The sequence below is a fragment of the Nymphaea colorata genome, chromosome 5 (assembly GCF_008831285.2).
Source record: "Nymphaea colorata isolate Beijing-Zhang1983 chromosome 5, ASM883128v2, whole genome shotgun sequence".
Lineage (NCBI taxonomy): Eukaryota > Viridiplantae > Streptophyta > Magnoliopsida > Nymphaeales > Nymphaeaceae > Nymphaea > Nymphaea colorata.
The window spans coordinates 9,262,219-9,283,020 of record NC_045142.1 but is presented as its reverse complement, the minus strand read 5'-3'; the positions used below and the strand labels follow the sequence as shown (position 1 = coordinate 9,283,020).

The 20,802-nt window shown below is 39.6% G+C and overlaps 1 protein-coding gene across 3 annotated transcripts in view; it reads left to right on the top strand.

The window, feature by feature from the left end:
- Positions 1 to 20,153, top strand: part of LOC116254240 (uncharacterized) — a 53,006-nt gene extending 32,853 nt beyond the window's left edge. Inside the window, exons 6-13 of one of the 3 annotated variants that reach the window (XM_031629476.2) lie at positions 5,979 to 6,171; positions 8,283 to 8,553; positions 10,973 to 11,184; positions 11,259 to 11,354; positions 11,453 to 12,036; positions 17,842 to 18,614; positions 18,693 to 18,888; positions 19,736 to 20,153. In XM_031629476.2, coding sequence (XP_031485336.1) covers positions 5,979 to 6,171; positions 8,283 to 8,553; positions 10,973 to 11,184; positions 11,259 to 11,354; positions 11,453 to 12,036; positions 17,842 to 18,614; positions 18,693 to 18,888; positions 19,736 to 19,870 — 2,460 coding nt within the window. In that variant the 3' untranslated portion in view covers positions 19,871 to 20,153. The remainder of the gene's footprint in view (positions 1 to 5,978; positions 6,172 to 8,282; positions 8,554 to 10,972; positions 11,185 to 11,258; positions 11,355 to 11,452; positions 12,037 to 17,841; positions 18,615 to 18,692; positions 18,889 to 19,735) is intronic. The other 2 variants (XM_031629475.2, XM_050077787.1) reach the window with 2 other exon arrangements.
- Positions 20,154 to 20,802: the final 649 nt, after the last annotated feature.

Below are 20,802 nucleotides of genomic sequence, written 5' to 3'. Positions count from 1 at the left end.
GTAGTAGACCTCCTTGTGTCAGTGCAACCTGCCCAATCTGCATCTGAGTAGCCCTCAATAGTAAGTTTGTCTTGTCGAGTATACAGCAGCCCTTTTCCTGGGTCATTCTTTAGATACCCCAACACTCGTTCTGCACTCTTCCAATGACAATCCGTGGGAGCATGCATAAATTGACTTAGCACATTTACCGCATACGTGATATCAGGGCGAGTTAGAGTAAGATAGATAAGCTTACCGACTAGCCTCTGATATCGCCCTTTTCCTTCCTCATCCAGAGTGGTGCCCGTCTTGATACTTATCTTAGTTCCCGACTCCATAGGAGTAAGATAGGGCCTACAACCAAGTTTACCTGTCTCCTTTAGTAAGTCAAGAGTGTACTTCCTTTGATTCATAACCAGCCTTGTCTCTGATCGAGCAATTTCTATCCCCAAAAAGTATCTCAGCTTACCCAGATCCTTGAGGTCGAATTCTTTAGCTAATCTCTCTTTCATCTTTCTGTTTTCTTCTTCATCACTGCCCGTGACAATCATATCATCAACGTAGACAAGGAGAAGACTCACCAGACCATCTCTCTGCTTTATGAATAGGGTATGATCTCCATTTCCTTGCTTGTACCCAGTAGACTTCATAACGATCCTTAGTCTCTCAAACCAAGCTCTAGGCGACTGCTTCAAGCCATACAAAGCTTTCTTGAGGTGACAACATTTTCCCTCTTGAACATACCCGGGAGGCATGCTCATATAGACTTCTTCCTCCAGATGGCCGTTCAAGAACGCATTTTTAACATCAAGCTGGTCCATGCGCCACTTCTTGTGCACAGCAAGAGCAAGAATAACCCTCACAGTCTTCAACTTTGCAACAGGGGCAAAGGTCTCAAGATAGTCGATCCCATACTTCTGGCTGAACCCCTTTGCAACCAGACGAGCTTTATATCGATCTACAGTGCCATCAGGTTTGTACTTCACGTTGTAAACCCACTTAGAGCCAACTAAGTGTGTCCCTTTAGGGATATCAACAACTTCCCATGTTTTGTTCTTAGCTAACGCACCCATCTCCTCCGTCATAGCATGTAACCACTTGGGATCATCCTTAGCATCATCCACCGACCTGGGAATAACAACTTTGGATAAGGTTGTGATAAAACATTTGTAATTTGTACTGAGCTTAGCATAAGAAACAAATCTCTGAATAGGGTGAGAAGTACATGACCTGGTGCCTTTGCGCAAAGCAATAGGGAGCTCTTCATTCGATGAACTTGGGTCATCCGGGGAGATCACAAGATTGGGATTGGTTCTATCCTCATCACCAACATCTTCCATAGTAGCTTTCTCCTTTCTGACATAAACCTTGCCAAACAAGTGATCCCGGGCAACAGTGGGCTGAGCATCCACCGTGACCCCTTCCATATGACTGCCCTTCTCATTACTGACCGTGACCGTGTCAATCACACTGGGACTAACCTTGTAATCCAAAAACTCCATAAACTGAATCAGCTGATTAGAGGAATACTCTTCCCCTTTGTTCCCAAGACACTCCCCCTGAAGAGTATTCACCGGAAAATACGACTCATGTTCATGAAATGTGACATCCCTCGAAACATATACTTTGGAAGTAGTGGGATCCACACATTTATACCCCTTCTGAGTGGAAGAGTACCCCAAGAAAACTCCTTTAATAGACCGGGGATCAAGTTTTTTGAGAGTAGGGCTATGATTATGCACAAAACAACTGCACCCAAAGACACGAGGAGTAAGAGGCCACGGATTCTGAGTAGGCCACAGGGTAGAATAAGGAGACTGACCATCCAGCACTCTAGTAGGCATACGGTTAATGAGATGTGCACTAGTGAGAAGTGCATCACCCCAATACCGCTTCGGGACATGACGTTGGAACATAATGGCCCGGGTAACATTCAATAGATGACGATTTTTACGTTCAGCTATACCATTCTGAGGAGGGGTATAACTACAAGAGGTTTCATGAACAATACCCTTTCCTTTCAAGAATTCATCAAGGGATTGAGAGACATATTCTCTTGCATTATCCGTACGGAAAGCTTGAACAGTAGTATGGAATTGAGTCTCAACAAAGGCAACAAAGTTTTTCACAACTGCTGGAACCTCACTACGTTCTCGCAACAAGTACACGAACGTACATCTAGAGTAATCATCAATAAGCGTCAAAAAATAGTGACAACCACCACACGTGGGTACTCCAGAAGGACCCCAAACATCGGAATGAACTAAGGCAAACGGATGAGTGGATTTATTCAAACAAATAGGGTATGAAGCCCTGACATGTTTAGCCAATTGACACACTTCACAAGCGAAGGAGTCAATGGAGACAGAAGCAAACAAATGAGGAAACAACTTCTTTATTAACTGGAAGGGGAGATGTCCAAGACGCTCGTGCCATCGCAGAACAGTAGATCTATCATTCACACCAGACAAGTGACCACTCGTGGCAGAAATCAACGCTGAAGCAACTTGTACCGGCAGCCTGTAGAGCCCATCAGTAACCGAACCAATCCCAATCTTCTTCCCCGTCACCAAGTCCTGCAGGGAACAATGATCAGCAGAGAAAATTAGATTACAGTTTAATTCTTTAGTAATACTGCTGACAGAGAGTAAGTTCACAGGAATATTTGGAACATGCAGGGCATTGTGGAGATGGTATTTGTTCAGCAGGGACAAGCTCCCTTTCCCAGCTACAGAGATAGAAGACCCATCTGCCATAGACACGCGTTGCTTGCCAGAGGAAAGTTGATATTCTTGAAAGAGTTTAGAGTCCCCTGTCATGTGGTGAGTGGCTCCACTATCAACAATCCAATCACCAAGAGAAGGGTTACCTTGATCAGTCGAGGCAACGAGGGCTTGGGCTAGCTGAGCCCCTTCAGACGTGGAGGACTCCTCAGGGGTAGTAGATAGACGGCTGATGTACGCCTGTAGCTCCTTGAGTTGAGCAGGAGACAACTTGGACTTTGCACCACTAGAAGAATTGCTCTGACTGGAATCAGACACAGTAGGGCTACGCTTGCCAGAGAGAGGACGACCTCTGACCAGTCTCTTCTCGGGATGAAGATCCCAACAGAAATCCACCGAATGCCCCAACTTGTGGCAATGAGTGCAATGTCGGGCAGGACGCTGCCCAGTCCCTGAGGCACGGCTGACAAAGGCAGAAGGGCCATGACCAGTGTCAAGATGCATCACCTGGCGACGTTGTTCTTCAGACTCAACACGAGCATATACTTCCTCTATCCCCGGAATCTCATCACCATTAAGAATCTGGCTACGAATAGACTCAAATTCATCCCGCAGGCCTCCCAGAAACAGAAACGTACGGTCCATCCATTCCTTTTCCCAGTAGAGGGAATGATCTGAACCGCACGTCCACTCATCAGTCACATGATAATCTAGCTCCTCCCATTTGGTCTTCAGGGCAGCATAGAAGGCAGCAACAGATAAATCACCCTGTGTCAGAGAGTAAATACTGCGTTTAATCTGATAGGTGCGCAGATGTCGCTTCTTGCGACCATACATCTTTGCAAGCACAGTCCACATATCAAAAGAGGTCGGCTTCCGCAGAATGAGGGGCTGGATATCGGATGACACGGAGCTGATAATCCACACCTTCACTTGGCTGTCCTCCAACGCCCACGTTGCCCATTGAGGATCAGATTTGATGGGCGCAGGTTTGTCGCCAGTGATGTAAGAGAGACGCCCACGGCTAGTAATCCCAATCTCGAGAGCGGCAGACCAAGATAGGTAATTGTCCTTGGTCAGACGGATGGAGGTGACCTGGAGCGGCACGTTCTCAGTCTTGGAGGCGCTGCCCGTGTCAAGAACGGCATCTTTTTGAGTCCCCATCGCTTCTGCCATCACAAACAAGCACACAGCAACAAGAGGCACAGCAGCGGGAATGAGGCAACGGCGACGGGAAGGAGGCAGCGGCGACGGCGGCGGGAATGAGGCAGCGGCAACGGAAAGCAGGCGACGGCGCAACACAGAGGCCACCCACGGTGGCAGAAACAAAGAACGGGCCGAACGGAGGACCGCGGAGGCGCAACAGAGGACGGCGGCGGCGGAACAAAAGGACGGCGGCGGCAGAGCAGGGCGACGTCACAAGTGCAGCAGCGGCGCCGGAACAGAGGACGGCGGCGGCGGAACAAAGGACAGCGGCGGCGGAACAAACGGGCAGCAGCGGCGCCGGAACTTCAACGGCGTCGGGCGACGAAAAAACTTGACGATCCTCGGAAAAAACGCTTCTCCAACTCCTCTGGCTCTGATACCATGTAGAAACACGAACCACAAAGAGAGAGAGTGGAGAACAAACACACAATCTACGTGGAAAACCTCAGAAAGAGGTGAAAAACCACGGGGAGGCTTTGACCTAGGGGCTCACCGCAACCCTAGGAGAGAGAAAATTATATTTCACTTAATTCAACACTAAACACAAGTGACAATATAAAGAGGGAGAGAGGAGAAGCCGCCTAGGGTACCGAGCCCGCCTCGGTACCCGCGCCCCATAGAACCGGGTCCAGATATGGACCCGGTTCCCATAACAACATATTCTAACAAATCCAATTGGGTGTGATCCAAGCAGTTTAATATGTACTTGATCAGTCAGCACCCCATTAATGGCGCTCTTGTAATATATTTATAATATACAAGGGTATTAATGTACCCTAATAATTGTAATATTTATGTAAGCATGTCAAATAGATCTGCTTCTCACTATTGCTTTGTTTGTTTTGTCTCTCCCAATCTCCTCCTTCTCTTGTATATAGTTATTGAATGAATCAACATTTAAAAAATGCCACACTTAATATCATTGCCTATGCATCTGCAAATTGTGTAGCATCCTGATGTAAGACAATTGATCTCTAGTTGTTATATTTTTATTAGAGTGGATCTAGTGTCTTGGAGCGGAGAGAAAACAGAAATAGATCTATGACTGCTATAAGCCTATAACAACCAAGGTCACATGGACTGGATATTTGTTGACTGAATTGGGAGTATCTATTGCAAGATTAACCCTATTTTTTAACAATTTAACTGCTCTACAAATATCTTTCAATCTCATCCCTCACAGTCAGATGAAACACATTGAGAGATTGATGATTTCATGATGCAGAACGTTGAAGACAAAAAGATTGAGCTTCATTGTCATTGAATTGAAAATTAAGTGGCTAATTTATTCATGAAAGGCCTGGAAAAGCAGAAGTTTTAGTTTTGAAGGGCAATATTTCGAGGGTTCAAAACTATGCACTTCTTAACGGATGCTATTGAGATGTTCCAGATCTGGATCCATTTTCTTTTGAATCTGGTTCAGATCTGAGAGACGAGTATTTGTTTAAGTATGGCTACGAGTATTTGTTTAAGTATGGCATGTTTATTATCTCATGTGACATTACTGCATTTCTGTTCTATACAGCAGGCAATTGTTTCTCTTTTCCTGTACTGAAAGATTAGTATATAATACAAGAGATAGGTCATGATCCATGCATCGGTAATGGGGATTGTATATCTGCTCCTTCATCATCACTCCTGTTTCTTTATGCTGATTGGTAGAGACCTAGCAAATCCTGTCCTGCTGATGTAAACTATCCATGTCGAAATCCTTTGACCTTCTATATCCTTTCCAATTAGAGGACTTAGTCTTGATGTTTGATCTGTGGATGGAAGTATAGTGTCCAGGTTGATCAAGCAATGGGAGATTCTGTTCCAAAATTTTTAGCTTTCATCTCTGCCATTTACTTATATCCTAGACATGTCACAGTGCACAAATTTTCAGTTCATATTTGGATGCCTTATATAACAAATTTGTTTGAGCCAACCATTTCTTCCAGACGAATGCACATGCAGGAACTATATCTTGGCAACTTTCACATTGTAATGATTTGGAATGTATATGCAAGAACCATACCTTGTCAGGTTTCACATTGTAGTGCATTTTCTTTTTTCACGTGTTTATTCCAGAATGATAATCCAAGTTTATTCTTAAGAAAGCTTTCCAGTTGGTTCTTCAGGCAAGTTTCTATTCAGATTCTTGCTGTAATCAAAGACAGTGTTCTAGCGGTTTCTGGAGGAGAAGATTTATCTTCTGCTTCAAATGGTGCTTTTTCATTTATTAGTCAGTTGATTTCTCGCATTTGTAGACGTGGTTCAGCAGGTAATGGGAGTGCCATTTTTGCCAACATGATATCAGAATTGCACCAGAGCAAAGTTAATGCTGCTTTTGTTGTAGGATGATATTTGCGATTCTTGGTTGAAATTTTATTGCCTTCCATTTTTCATTTTGCATTAGAAGATTCCATGCATCTATTCTTTTACATTGTCTTGATGGACTGCCTTGAAAATTAAAAAAGCCTTCTAGAAACAATGACGTTCTTTGTCTTAAGTTAAGAAACCTCTCGAGGACTGCTGAAAAATAAAACCTGCATCATTATTTCCAGAAATTCTATTCAAGTTATGTTTGAGATCTTTAGGGGTTCCCCCCCTCTTTTTGTGAAGTTGAAAATGTTATAAGAACTTGATATATATGACATTATAGAAAACATACATTTCTACATCCTTGAAAGAGTTGAAATAAAGGCTTTTCAAATGTCCTTACTCCTTAGTTGCAAATTGCCAAAATAGGGACAAATGGTGCTAGTCAATATTTAGCATGCTAGTCCCTACCATCAAAGTCAGCAGGGCCCGTTTTGGGATTAGTTAGCTGCAAGTCATTCTGACCGAGTTGGTCCCTTTAGTTATCCAGAATTTGGTACATTTGATGATTATTTTTCTATCATTTTTTAAACAAATTCTGGATAAATCTTGGAAAACTAAAAACCTGTTGTGAAAGGTAAAACCAGGCTGTTTCTATGTTTTACGGATTTTCCCTCTTCAGAAGTTAGAAATGAGCTATAAAACCCAAACTATCGCTCCCAAACTCTATCTTTTGGGTTCTCTCTCTCTCTCTCTATATATATATATATATATGTATATATATATGTGGATCAACTACCAGGCTGAAAATTGAAGGTTACCTACCTTTCTCTTTTTATATACAGAATATATGCAGACATAATGTGTGAAATATACATATACATTTGAGTCCAACATTCTTAATATCGTAGAATATGTACACAACAACTTGGATAGAGTTGGAGCGACTCATCCCATCTGGGCTTTTAAGGCCTTGACCAACCTGTGTCTACCTTCTGTTTTTGATGATTTAGTTTGCAATTTATGTTGGTGCTTGTGAAGATATAGAACTTTTAGGGTTTAGACTTGTAACCTGTTGGTTAAAGAGTGGCTCCACCAATTGTCACATAAGCTCTAATTCCAGAGCTTTAGTTATTGATTGTTAGTTCTGTAATTTGCCGTTCGCTGACTATGGTTTTTTGGTAATCTTTTTAGTGTATCTGTTTGTGTTATTTCTTGTTCCTTTTGTTCCTGAGATAAAGACATCAATCAAAACCACTTTATGACCATCACGTATCTCTTCCCCATGTTAAAATTTAAGAAGGTTTGATTGGTTACTAGGTTTTATATTTTATGACTTTGGTCTTAAGTTATGAACATCATTGATCAGTTTGGAACACTTATTGATACCTTTGGTTTGTGCTTTAACAATAGTTTTTTTTTTGCTTTTATTCATTCTTCTCTCCGCAGAAAAGCTTTCTGTTTTTTTACCAAACCTGGGTAGCTACATATATTTTGTGATATATATGTTTATAATTTTATCTACGCTTTGCAATTTACATATTTATTGTTTTCTTATTTTCTTGGTTTTTTTTATTTTTATTTTTTTATTTTTTCTGTTATTTTTGTCAAATGACAACCGACAGTTGCCACCTGTTGGCTAGCCATGCAGCTGGATTTTCTGTACATTGGGTGAGCAAGTGGCTAGCCCTCTCATTCTGTCGACATGATTCATTTTTCAGCTGTTTGTGTTTGCTGAGCGTTTCTTAAAAAATTGAACACATTTTGTTTAATTTCTTTGTACATTCTTTAAAGTTTGTTTGTGGTTCTTGAGGTTGTGATTTGTAAAGCTCTTTGTTTGTGAGGAGATTGCTGTTTGTCTTTGTGGGAGGCACCTTTTAAACTGCTGTCATAGCTTATAGTTGCTGTAAGCCCAATTTTATGTTTCTCATGACTTCTAGTCTTTGTCCTTTTATCGGGGGACTTATATTGGTTCAATAAATGGGAAGTTGGAGGGGCTATAGATGAATAATTCTTATATCTATAATCTAAGGAATAAATGGTTCTGAAAGTGGATCTCTTTTTTCCTTACAGATATCCTACTTCATGAGATGTTTCTTTCTATACTGAACGATGTGCGTGGATGTTTATTAGCCAATGTTGATTCCTCACGTTTGACGGAATCAAATTCCAGAGTGGTAGTTTGGCAAGGTTTGGTCAGAGCAATAAAAGACTCATATGCTGTAGAAAAATTTTCTGAAGGATTGTTGCTTCTGATGTTCAGAAGGCAAATTAATGATGAAGAAGCATATGGCGTACTCCAGATTCTCTTTTCTAAAGCTCTTAAGCATGATCTGGCAACAAGGTCATATTCGTACCTGTGTATAGATCACATTACAGAACTTGGTGGTGTGGATGACTGTTTTCCCATGTTTATTTTTGCATTACATGTGTATGCTGTTTGTATCTTGGATGTGCAATTTTAGTTACATAGCTCCAAATGTCATTGCTGCCACTGAGACAAATGGATCCCCTTGTTAATATTCATTAAGGACAGAACTTCATAACTGTAAATGAGTAATTGTGCTGCCAATGAAGTTGAAAGAGAGGCCTGAATATGGTGGGAAACTGTGGAATCTTATGCTGCTAGGACTGGAGGCATACTAAGGCATGAAAGGCTGGCATTTGACTTCCTTTTCCATCTATTCACTTTCTTCAGCTCTATTTCTGAGTGCACTGGTACTAATACAGCTTATTGTCCTTTCAACTTTTCATTCAATCAAGATTTCATAATTTTTTTGCAGACCTGATTATGAAGTCTTGTGTTTGTATATTTGTATGTATGTATAAGAGCCTCATGCTCATATCCTGAACATCTAGGGGAACAACCATGCTTTTGCTTGGGTGATTTAAGTATATAGCCCGAACATGAATGTGCTCTTGTTAATTTGAAGCAAGCTTAGAATCCAGATACATGCTATTTGGATCCAGCCCTAGTTACAAGAGCCTAGGAGGAACCAGCATCACCACTACCATATGGGCATGAAGGTGGGTGTACTGGCTAAGAAATACCATTTAACTATTTAAGGCTTTGCATGGCATAAAGTACTTATCATAGTCACAAAAAATGCATTTTTCCTCGAACAAAACATGAAAAAATGCGTAAATAAATTAGCCGTTTAAAACTAAAAAAAGACGCCATTTGTTAAAATGCAAAAAACACAAAAAAAACGCTTTGTTTCTTTTTTTTTCTCACATTTTTTCCGTTTTTTCATTTTATTCGTCTTTTTCATGTTTTTTTTTAATTCCAATCTGTTTTTTTCATTTTCTAATTTTTTTTTTGTTGCAAATCTTCTTATTTTTGATGTTTATGTTATTAGTTTCTCACTTATTTTATTTTCCCATCATTTTTATTTTTTTAATTTTGTAAAGATTGACAGTATTTTTATCGTAATTTTCCTGTATTTTTCAAGCTCGTCATATTATATTCAAAAAAAGCCTTGCCGTTTAAAATGCAAGAAAGTTTTGTTGGACTGTGGTACTTATATTGTGATTGGCTGTCAAAAATGATGTCCTCGCTGTGTTGAGTTGAACAGCTTTGGTAAGGCCTTTATTATGTGTATCTGAATTGTTTCCTATGGTGCTGGTGAAGAGCAGTCACAAATATTGTTATTGGGTTTTAACTGGTTAGGATTTTTTCAGATATTTGCTAGTGAGGTTGTCGTTCTCAGGAAAGTTTTTGGAATTTTCAAGGTAAGATAAACAAGCACAAAAAAGGTACAAATAAAATAAATGAAAAGCTAAAATTGTTAAGACTACAATTTGGTAGCCAAGCTAATGTAACAATTATCAAACAAGTCAATAACTAACAAGTAACATGTGACGAGATAACAATCAATACTAACCGTAAGCACCATAAGTTAGCCAACAACTAATAAGTCATAGTGTTACACCAAGCTATCAGCAAATCATTGCTTTGGAAATTGTAAAAATGCATCAACAAGATTCAAAGTTTAAAATTTCAACTTTCAAGGACAAGAGTTTCAAGCTTTTTCTAAATTCAACTTTTAAAATCTATCCCTCCCTTCCTGTGTGTGTGTCTCTCTCTCTCCTTTTACACCTTTGCCACTTCTAAAGTGTAAAAAATGTTTGCTTTAAAAAACCTTCTTTTCTTGTGATAATGCTACTATATTATCTTGAGAAATTTATTTTTGGCGATAAATTGAAAATCTCATCATGTTTTCCTATAAAAATATTTTCTTTTGTTTTAAAAATGCAAGAAATGAAAACCTTGGTGAAATTAACCTTTTAATTCTTACGTCTGCATGAATTATTATTTCTTAACTCAAGGAATTTGTTCACAATCATTATGGATTGACAAATATTCATGTTACCCTAAACCTTGCAAAGAAACTGTAGTTTGGGGAATTATCCGGACATCCTCTTCTAAGCAGTTATTGTAAGAGTCACATGGGGCTCATTAATATATAGATTATAGAACCATGACACTAAAAGGAATGATTATGTGATTCAGCCTGTCAATGCAAATGGAATGAGGATGAAAAATGAACAAGTACTTATCTTCTTCCTCACAATGTTATGGCCATGTGATGTGCTTATCCTGTGTTGTTTTGATTGTCAAAATGATTTCTTAACCATGGTTGCTGAGAAGGTCTTAGTTTGTAGGTAAAGGATGATAAGTATGTGTTCTTGTCATATGTGGCTTTGGTGGACCTAGACAACATGCTTCATGATCCTTTTTGAGTGTTCTATTTGTTGTACAGGAATCTGTTCACTGAGAAGTTTTTACTTCGGAAAGTGTTCCCCATCCCTTGCTTGAGATGGATATTGCAGTTTGCTGTCTTCCAATGTGCACCTTCTACAAATATGCGTGAGGTACATGCCACTCAATGCTCTCTAGGGATTTTTGGAAGCTTAATCAAGTTATGGTCCCAAAAGGAGTTCGTGCAATCATCTCCCATGGATCAACAAGCATGTATCCTTTTTCCTTGTATATTTTTTTCGGCTCCACTCGGGTTCCATTTGTTGACTTCCTGAAATATTTCTTAGATATCTCTGCTGCTGTTGGTCTCATTTTAGAAAAGCTTTCTAAAGAAAGTCTTGATGCAATAGATGTGTCACACTTACTTCTTCAAGGAGTTAGCAGTATAGTCAACAAATCAAACTCAATGAGTTCAGGTGTAAGGAAAGTTTCGCATCTTGCTGATTGTGTTTCTTTTTCTCTCTTGAATGCTTATTTTCAGATAGATTGGAGAACCCAGACCATTTGATTCGAACAATGGCCAGCAGTGTGGCTTTGGCATTCTCCAAAGTAGTTGATCCAAAAAATCCTCTTTTCCTTGATGATAGGTGTAAGGAAGAAACAGTTGATTGGGAATTTGGCCTCCCTTCTAAAATTAAAGGGCTTAAGATTGATGTGCATGAGACAGAAAACAAAGTAGAGACTGAGCAGTCTTTCCCTATGCTCGACTCAGAATTGAACATTCAACCTGATGATGTCAGGCACGAAACAAATGATGATATGATGACTGAATCCTCTAAACATGCTAGGAGCAAGAATTTAGATAGTAGAGTACCTGTCAGTGGCGTAAAGCTATCTGAGACCACTTTAGTTGATCCTGATGAAATTGTAGATCCAGCAGCATTATGTAATGAACATCGTTATGCGGAAGATAGTGACGATGCTGAAAGCAGGGACTCTGAAGCTTCTAGCGAATCTTCTCTTCAACCATATGATATGTCGGATGACAATATGGATCTAAGAAGAAAATTTTCTCAATTGACAGATATTGTTACAGCTCTCCGCAAGTCTGATGATCCTGATGGTGTAAGCTCTTATGCACTATTTGCCTTCCTGTCATGAAAATTTTGATTCTTTTCAATGCTTGACTTTACTTGATGTTACAAAAGATGGAGAAAAGAGAGGGGAACAAAAGAGAACGAGAGAAAGAGAGAGAGAGAGTGAGAATAAACTATCGTCCCTTTATTGCTAACCCTAATATCTTATTTAAAGAGAGAATAGGGGTCGGCTAGAGTCTTTACACAAGAGAGACACATAAAGATATAAATGACTAAAGAAGACTAACTTTTAAATGATTAGGAAACTACCACACTTAAGTATAAACTTTCTAATTTCAACACTCCCCCTCAAGCTGGAGCATAGATATCAATCATGCTCAGCTTGTTACAACATCTAGAGAAATCACCAATAGGAAGAGCCTTAGTAAACATATCTGCTGCTTGATCTTCAGAAGCTACATGAACTGTAGACACCAATGTTATCCGTATCGTACGATACGCACGCGTATCGTACAATACGTATCGTATAGGTTGAAGAAACCTATACGATACGTGTTCGATACACGATATGCATGCGTATCGTACGATATGGGGCCTGTATCGTATGATACGGGCGATACACCCCCGTATCGTACGATACAGGAGAAAACATAAAATTTCTTATTTTTTATAAGTTTAAACACTCCTCCCTCTCTCTCTTCTTCTATTTAAAGACTCCAATAGACATAGGAGGGAGAAATTTTGCCTATTTTCATAAAAATTAACCGAGAATTCATCAATTTGGGAGATATCATCATTGAATCATGAAGGATGATAACTGTATGTTTGAACTTATAAAATTGTGATGTAATCTAAGTCCTAAAACTCCAAGTCTTAAGACTCTAAGTCCTAAAATTTTATAAAATTTTCAAGTTTAAAATTGTGATGGATGCTTATTATGTTAATTTGAGTATTTGATTTTTTATTTTTGAATGTATTGTTGATAGTATACACATGAATATTCCTTATGTATGATGATCTTTTTTATATTTGAATACATTTTTTATTTTTCTTGATTTCTGATTTTTTGTTCATTTTTTTCAGATTTTTAAGGATTTTTGTCTATTTTTTTCTGATTTTTAAATATTTTTAAAATTAAAAAAATAATTTTATGATACGTTACCCTACATTACGATACGGCGTATAGGTCGGCCCGACCGATACGCGATACGCTACGCCTTTTATAACATTGGTAGACACAACACTTCCTTGTATAAGATCCTGAACATAATGACAATCGACTTCTATGTGTTTTGTTCTCTCATGAAATACTGGATTATTTGCAATGTAAGTGGCAGCCTTGTTATCACAGTACATTTTCATAGGAAGGGGAACTTCAATACTCATATTTGTTAGTATAGATGTAACCCAAGTCATCTGAGTAGCCGTTTGAGCCATTGCTCTATATTCAGATTCTGCACTTGAACTCGAAACTATATTTTGCTTCTTTCTTCTCCATGATATGAGGTTGCCCCCAACAAAGATACAGAAGCTTGTAGTGGATTTTCTGTCATCAACTGACCCTGCATAGTCAACATCACTGTAAGCAACAATTTTTAAAGATTCACCTTTCTTGAGAAAGAGGCTCTTGCCCGGGGATGACTTTAGATATTTCAAAACCATCAATGCAACATCCCAATGGACTTTTCTAGGTTTTTTCATAAACTTACTTAAATTCCCAACAACAAAACTAATGTCTGGTCTAGTCATAGTGACATACAGAAGCTTGCCCATAAGAGACCTATAAGATCTTGAATCCACTGGCTTCGATTGATCATCATGAAGATGAAGACGTGGATTCATCGGGAGATTAGCCGGCTTGGCTCCTAACATCCCTGTATCCTGCAGTAGGTCAAGCACATATTTCCCCTGAGACAACACTACACCTTCTTTGTTATGGGCAACCTCAATCCCAAGAAAATATCGCAAGTGACCAAGATATTTCGTGACAAAGTGCTTCTCAGGGAAAGTCTTTGTGACCGAAATTTCTTGATCACAATCACCTGTCAGGATAATGTCATCAACATAAACTACCATAACAACTATACCTTTGGAGGTCTTCTTGATGAATAGAAAATGGTCCAAAGGAGATCTTTCAAATCCACACTGTGAAACGACCTCAGATAATTTGTGAAACCACGTCCTAGGACTTTGTTTAAGTCCATAAATTGCCTTCTTCAGACGACACACTTTTCTACACTCCCCCTGTCGCTCGAACCCTGGGGGTTGTTGCATATATAGTCTCTTCAAGATCACCATATAGGAAAATATTCTTCACATCCAGCTGATACATAGGCCAATCAGAGTGTACCGCAACAGAGATAATGAGGCGAATTGTACCCAACCTAGCCACAGGAGAGAAAGTCTCAAAGAAATCAACTCCATATGTCTGGGTGTAACTCTTAGCCAAGAGAAAAAGTATAAAAGAAATCAACTCCATATGTCTGGGTGTAACCCTTAGCCACTAATCGAGCCTTATATCTCTCTACAGACCCATCTGAATGATATTTGACTGTAAAGATCCATTTAGAGTCAACAATATCACAATTTGAAGGAGGATCAACCAATTCCCAGGTACCACGTTGTAAGTCATCTCATCTTGCATGGCTTTTCGCCATTTACAGTCTAGTAATGCCTGTTGATGACTAGTTGGTACAGTATGAACTGTCATGGCATGAAGAAATTGCTGCAAATTGTCATCAAGGTGGTCAGTGGAAACAAATTGTGAGATAAGATGCATAGTATACTGTCTCTTGCCTTTGCGCAGGGCTATAGGCAAATCCTGAGAAGGATCAATGTCAGGTATACTTACTTCAATGGAGCTCACATCCTGAGAAGATTCTGATGGTCGACCATGAGAGGGATCCTGCCGACGAGTGTATACCAATGGAGGGTCCTGAAACCTATTCATAGTCAGAGTAGGAGAAGGAAAAGATTGCAACGGGACTGGAGGGATAGGTAGAGGAATAGGACATGGCATCTCAGATGACACAGAAGTAGGACTAAGGTAGGACTGAGACTTGAAGAAAGTAACATCCGCACTGATATACTCTTTGTGAGTTACTGGATTAAAGCATTTGTACCCTTTTGGTTTCGAGGATAGCCAACGAACATACACTTAATGGCTTGAACAACAAGTTTATCACGTTTAGGCCCAGAGGTTGTGAACAAAACAAGTACAGCCAAATACTTTTGGTGCAACAGGAAATAAACTTCGATTGGGATAAACAAGTTTAATCGGTACTTTGTTGTCAATAGAGGATGACGGTAAACGATTTGTCAGGTAACAAGCCGTGAGTATGACGTCACCCCATAAGTATGCAGGTACATGATTATGAAACATTAGGGTACAAGCAACAGTTAGAAGTTGCCTATGTTTTCGTTTGGCAACTCCATTCTGTTGTGAGGTATGAAGACATGTAAATTGGGGAGGGATACCATTTTCAGCATAAAAGGTCATTAAGATAGATGATTTGAACTCAAGAGCATTATCAATGCGAATACACTTAACAAGAGAACCAAACTGAGCTTTTATTTCAATAATCAAGTTTGTGAGAATAGATACTACTGTAGACCTTTCTTTCAAAATAAATACCCAACTAACTCGAGATTAATCATCAACAACAACCAGAAAATACCTAAACTTAGATCAGCTAGCAACCCTGCTAGGACCCCACACATCAACATGAAGAAGATCAAACAACCCTTGACTTGATAGACTAAGACTCGAAGGAAAACTACTACGAGTATGCTTGCCAAGTTGACAGGCCTCACATTGAAATGGCTCTGGGATTGAAAGATGAGGTAGGATGGAACAGAGCTTGGACCTTGAAGGATGACCGAGCCTGAGATGCCACTGAAAGGGTGTAGAATCTGATGTAGAAGTGGTAGCAGCAAGACTCATAGGGGCCGACATGATGTAGACGCTCCCTTTTTCATAGCAACCACCAATAGTCTTCCCAGTTTGTAAGTTCTGAAATGAGCATGCACCAAGGTAAAAAATAATGTGACAGTGTAAATCAGTAATCAACTGTTTAACAGAGAGCAAATGAGATGGAAACTCAGGAGCGTATAAGACATGTGGAATGGTCATAGACTCAGAAAGCTTCGCATCTCCATAACCCAATATAGGTGACATTCTACCATCTGCAATTTTGACATGACGTGGCTGAGAGAATCTATGCAACGTAGTGAAAAAACCAAGTCTACTGCAGAAATGTCTCGATGCTCCTGAGTCAATAATCCAAGAGATATCTGAATCAGGAGTGGATGTACCCGTAGAGAGAGCTCGATCAATCAAAGTAGTGGAAGCTGAAGCCTGTGGGGCTTTGTGTGCCAAAAACTGCTCATATTCAGATTTGTCAATGCTAACTGTGACTGTAGATCCAAAGGAGAAGGAATTCTTAGTTCCTTTATAATCATTGCCACCATCTGGTTTGCTAGTCTCAGCCATAATGAACACAGGGAGCACCAAAACAGTTTTGCAGCAATTTGAACACACAAAAGAACGTCCAACTTATAAGTAGTCAGTTAGGTAAGGGGCCCATCAATAGCACAGAACTCAACAATATCACTCGCTATCGCAGCACCAATATCATTCGTCAAAGGGCTGATCAACAAAGTAAAAATCAACAATATCACATGCAGCACCACTGCCACATGCCACTAATGTCACAACGATGATTATGCCAACATCTTCTAAGTATATGTATACTTTTTCAAAGTTAGACGTGAGCAGTAATATCATAAGTTGTGCGCAGATTTAACGATAGCCAACAAAAACTTATTTTTAGGCAACTTCAGAATTTCTAACGTGACCTCAGACTTCAACGACATAAGAAAACAGTGTTGTGCGTCATTCCATGACTTCCACAATAGATTGCGTAGGTCCCCAAATGTTTATGTTACAGTCAGCGGTCTTGAGATAGAAACGTCCTTAAGACATTAACCAATGTCGACTGCCACACCGCTGCACATATAAATTTCTGTCGATGTCCGTGGCTTCAATGTATCGACATCCAGATATTGATATTTTTTTTTTATCAGATCTGATATGATCCACATTCCAGAACTGATCTTGTCATCTCCCACACAGCAACGACCAGATCTAGCCTGAACTTCTTCTTCAACAGCAGAAATTAAGAAACTTTTGATACAAGCCCTTGCAGTCTTCTACCGTTCTACGTGCCAGATCAGAAAAAAAAAATGTTCCACTGCAACTCCCACGCGCAACTTCCATGTAGTTGCTTATGCTGCACTACATCCACGTTGGGGACCTAATCACACATACCTCTCACGTGTGATTAGGTTCCCCTTCCACGCTGCTCCACTAGTTTTCGATCAGCAGAGAGAAGAGAGAAAGGAAGGGTAGAGAAAGAAAAGAAAAGAAATAGGAAGAGATAGGAGAAGATGTCGCTAGAAAATCACGTCAACCGTCGCCGGAGAAGGATGGAGATCACCGGCTCTGATATTACAAAAGATGGAGAAAAGAGAGGGAACAAAAGAGAACGAGAGAAAGAGAATGAGAATAAACTATCGTCCCTTCATTGCTAACCCTAATCTCTTATTTAAAGAGAGAATAGGGGTTGGCTAGAGTCTTTACTCGACAGAGTCGACACATAAAGATATAAATGACTAAAGAAGACTCTAACTTTTAAATAATCAAGAAACTACCACACTTAAGTATAAACTTTCTAATTTCAACACTTGAGATGGACTGATATAACAAAATTGTCCTCTTTGTTTGTGGTTAACTTTGACATGCATGTTTTCTTCTATTTTTTCTTGTTCTTAGGTCGAAAGAGCTCTTTATGTTGCTGAAAATCTCATACGAGCAGCACCAGATGAACTTCAGTATGTGGCAGGAGATCTTGCTAAAGCACTTGTTCATGTCCGATGCTCTGATATAGCTGTTGAGGGGGAAGAAGAATCTGATGAGCAGAAGCGGCAAAAAGCACTTGTTGCATTGGTTTTTTCATGTCCATTTGAATCTTTGGATGTTCTCACTAAGTTGTTATATTCTCCAAATGTGGATATCAGCCAAAGGATCCTAATCCTTGATGTGCTGACAGATGGAGCTCTTGAACTCTCTCATGCTAAGAGCACTATAGGAGTGAAGTGTCAAGATCAATCTCTTGTTTCAGTTGTTGGTTTAGGAAGTCGACCATGGTATGCTCCTAGTAGCAAAGGACCTGCTGGTGCTGGCCCCTGGAAGGAGATTTCAGAGACTGACACATTGCTGAGTTGGTCACATAGGTATGAGAGGAAACTCCCTACTAAATCAGTGCATCTCAAAATGGGAAAGTCTCGAAGATGGGGCAGCCAATCATTGAAAATACATGAAAACCTTGAGTGGACAAAAAACAGATTTCCGATGTATGCTGCGGCTTTTATGCTTCCAATTTTGCAAGGATATGATAAGAAAATCCATGGTGTGGATCTACTTGGGAGGGACTTCATTGTTCTTGGGAAACTGATTCATCTGCTTGGAGTTTGCATGAAATGTATGGCTTTGCATCCAGAAGCATCAGCATTAGCTTCACCAGTGCTCGACCTAATTAGCTCAAGGTAAAAACTATTGCTTCACATGGACTTTTGCAGTTCCTTTTGTGTATATCTCAATTTAACTGATATGTCAATGTGCAGGATGGTTTCTCATCATGCTGAAGCATTTGTTAGAAGATCAGCCCTTTTCACGGCTTCATGTATATTGCTTTCTCTTCATCCATCATTTATCGCTTCCTCCTTGGTTCAAGGAAATGATATTGCCAGAGGACTTGAGTGGATACGAACTTGGATTCTTCATGTTGCTGAAACGGACATAGACACTGAATGTTCATCAGTATGTTTACTTTACTGAGAAAAGGCTTTAATTTCCTGATTACATTCATTTCCTCTCTTCACAATTTTTTCATGGTTCATAGATAAACTAGTTTGCACTGAATTTGCTTTTTAGAATTAGCATGATCAGTGCGTTTCCTAATTAGCATATCCAATGTGTTCAAGGTCTGACAAATCAGTTTTAGGTCCTTTGACAGTGTCTATTTAATGTACCACACTTTATTTTATCTTATTTTTTTCTGGGTGATAAAGCAGTCATTCGTGTTGCATCTAAAGTAATTCATGGGAAAACAAAGAATTGCATAATGTTTGGATAGAATGCAGAAAGATTAGTTGGCATCTTGTTAGTGAAGACTGAAAATAAACTCTTACGTGACGGTTCAGGATACATCACTTCCATACAACTCCCATCCCTTTCTGTAACCACCCTCTCTAAGTCTTTTTTTATTTTTTTCAAGCTACCTGTTGGCTCCTTCTTGATCAGTAACATTTAGCACATTTCTTGTTGTACTTTTGCAGCTATCATGCTGAAAAATTCTGAACCAGGATTTCTGTTTCTTTTTTTCATGCGAAGAGAAAATTACCTGTAATTTGTAGCTGCTGAAGTATTTTCCTTTTTCTTTCCTTAATTAATGGGGTTCTTATCAGTGCTGTTCTAGCCAAGCTATTTTATAGAGCACACACAATTGAACGGTTCTTGGTTTTTCATTCTTATTGATCATGATTTGTTTCTGCATTAATTTGACCTTTCTTTTGTTCTATTGCTGTTGCATATCAAAAGTTGCTGGATTACATCTTTTCTGCTTTAGATGCTTATGACAGCATATTTCTTCAATCCACTTGTGCAGATGGCTATGGCATGCCTTCAACTTCACTCAGAAATGGCTCTTCAAGCTTTCAGAGCTGTTGAATCATCAGATTCTTCAGATGGAAGCATTTCCAATTTACTGAAAGGGTCTATCAAGTTCAAGTATAACATGTAAAATGAGATTTGTCGTAGGTTATTTGTGCATCAATCAAGTTTTATGTTGCTCATAAATGTAATGCCCCATTCTGTCATATTATCAGTGTGTAATCGCTCATGTAAATTGATGTGTATCCTGCCTGCTGATCTGCTATCTGCACAAAAATGGGATATGGCACTTACTAGATCTACAGGCTGCAAACTACTGGAAGTGGCTTTATCATAAAACGTAGGAAACAAATACAATTTTCTGTGTACTGGGGGTGAATCAAGGAAAACTTTCTATGGAGCAGAAAAGGTAAGATCCGGAGCATAATACCTGAAGTGTTCTACATCTTCAGTACCTTTTTAGATGCATTTCTATATAAAGATTTCAATGTTGGAGACCCCAGGATAAGTAACGCATGTCTACAGTCAATCCCATCTTTTTTGCATCATCCAGGCAGTGTGCAGCATAGCCCAGGTAGAAGCGTAGTCCAAGAATCGAGACTTGTACGTCATCAGGATCGCTATTATGTCTGGCTGGCTAAATAAGGTTTTCAGTTCTTAACAGAGGAGAGGTTTGAATTGTGGCTTGTCTGAATTTGGTTCGTCGTTTTCCTAGAAAACAAAGGTTTGACCATGCAGCCAACTAGAGTTCCATCTAAGACCATGGGCCTACGCAGTTGGTTATGTAGGCTCCTTCCTCATGGAGACTGCTGTATGTAAGCCTGTTGGATGACCAACTTCTGAACCCGTATCCTGTTAGACAACTGACTTCTGTAAGCCTGGTAATGTTCTATTTCATCAAATATAACTTTGATCCATGCGTTAATACATACTGGTTAGTAGTACTTTGGCTTCGGTGTCGTGGCTGCTTGAAACCAAGTCTCTTCCTGCTGAAGCAGGCCTTGTAAGACTCAAGACATCGGACAATCGAACATGCTGGGTTCTGCTGATAAAAAAACAGGG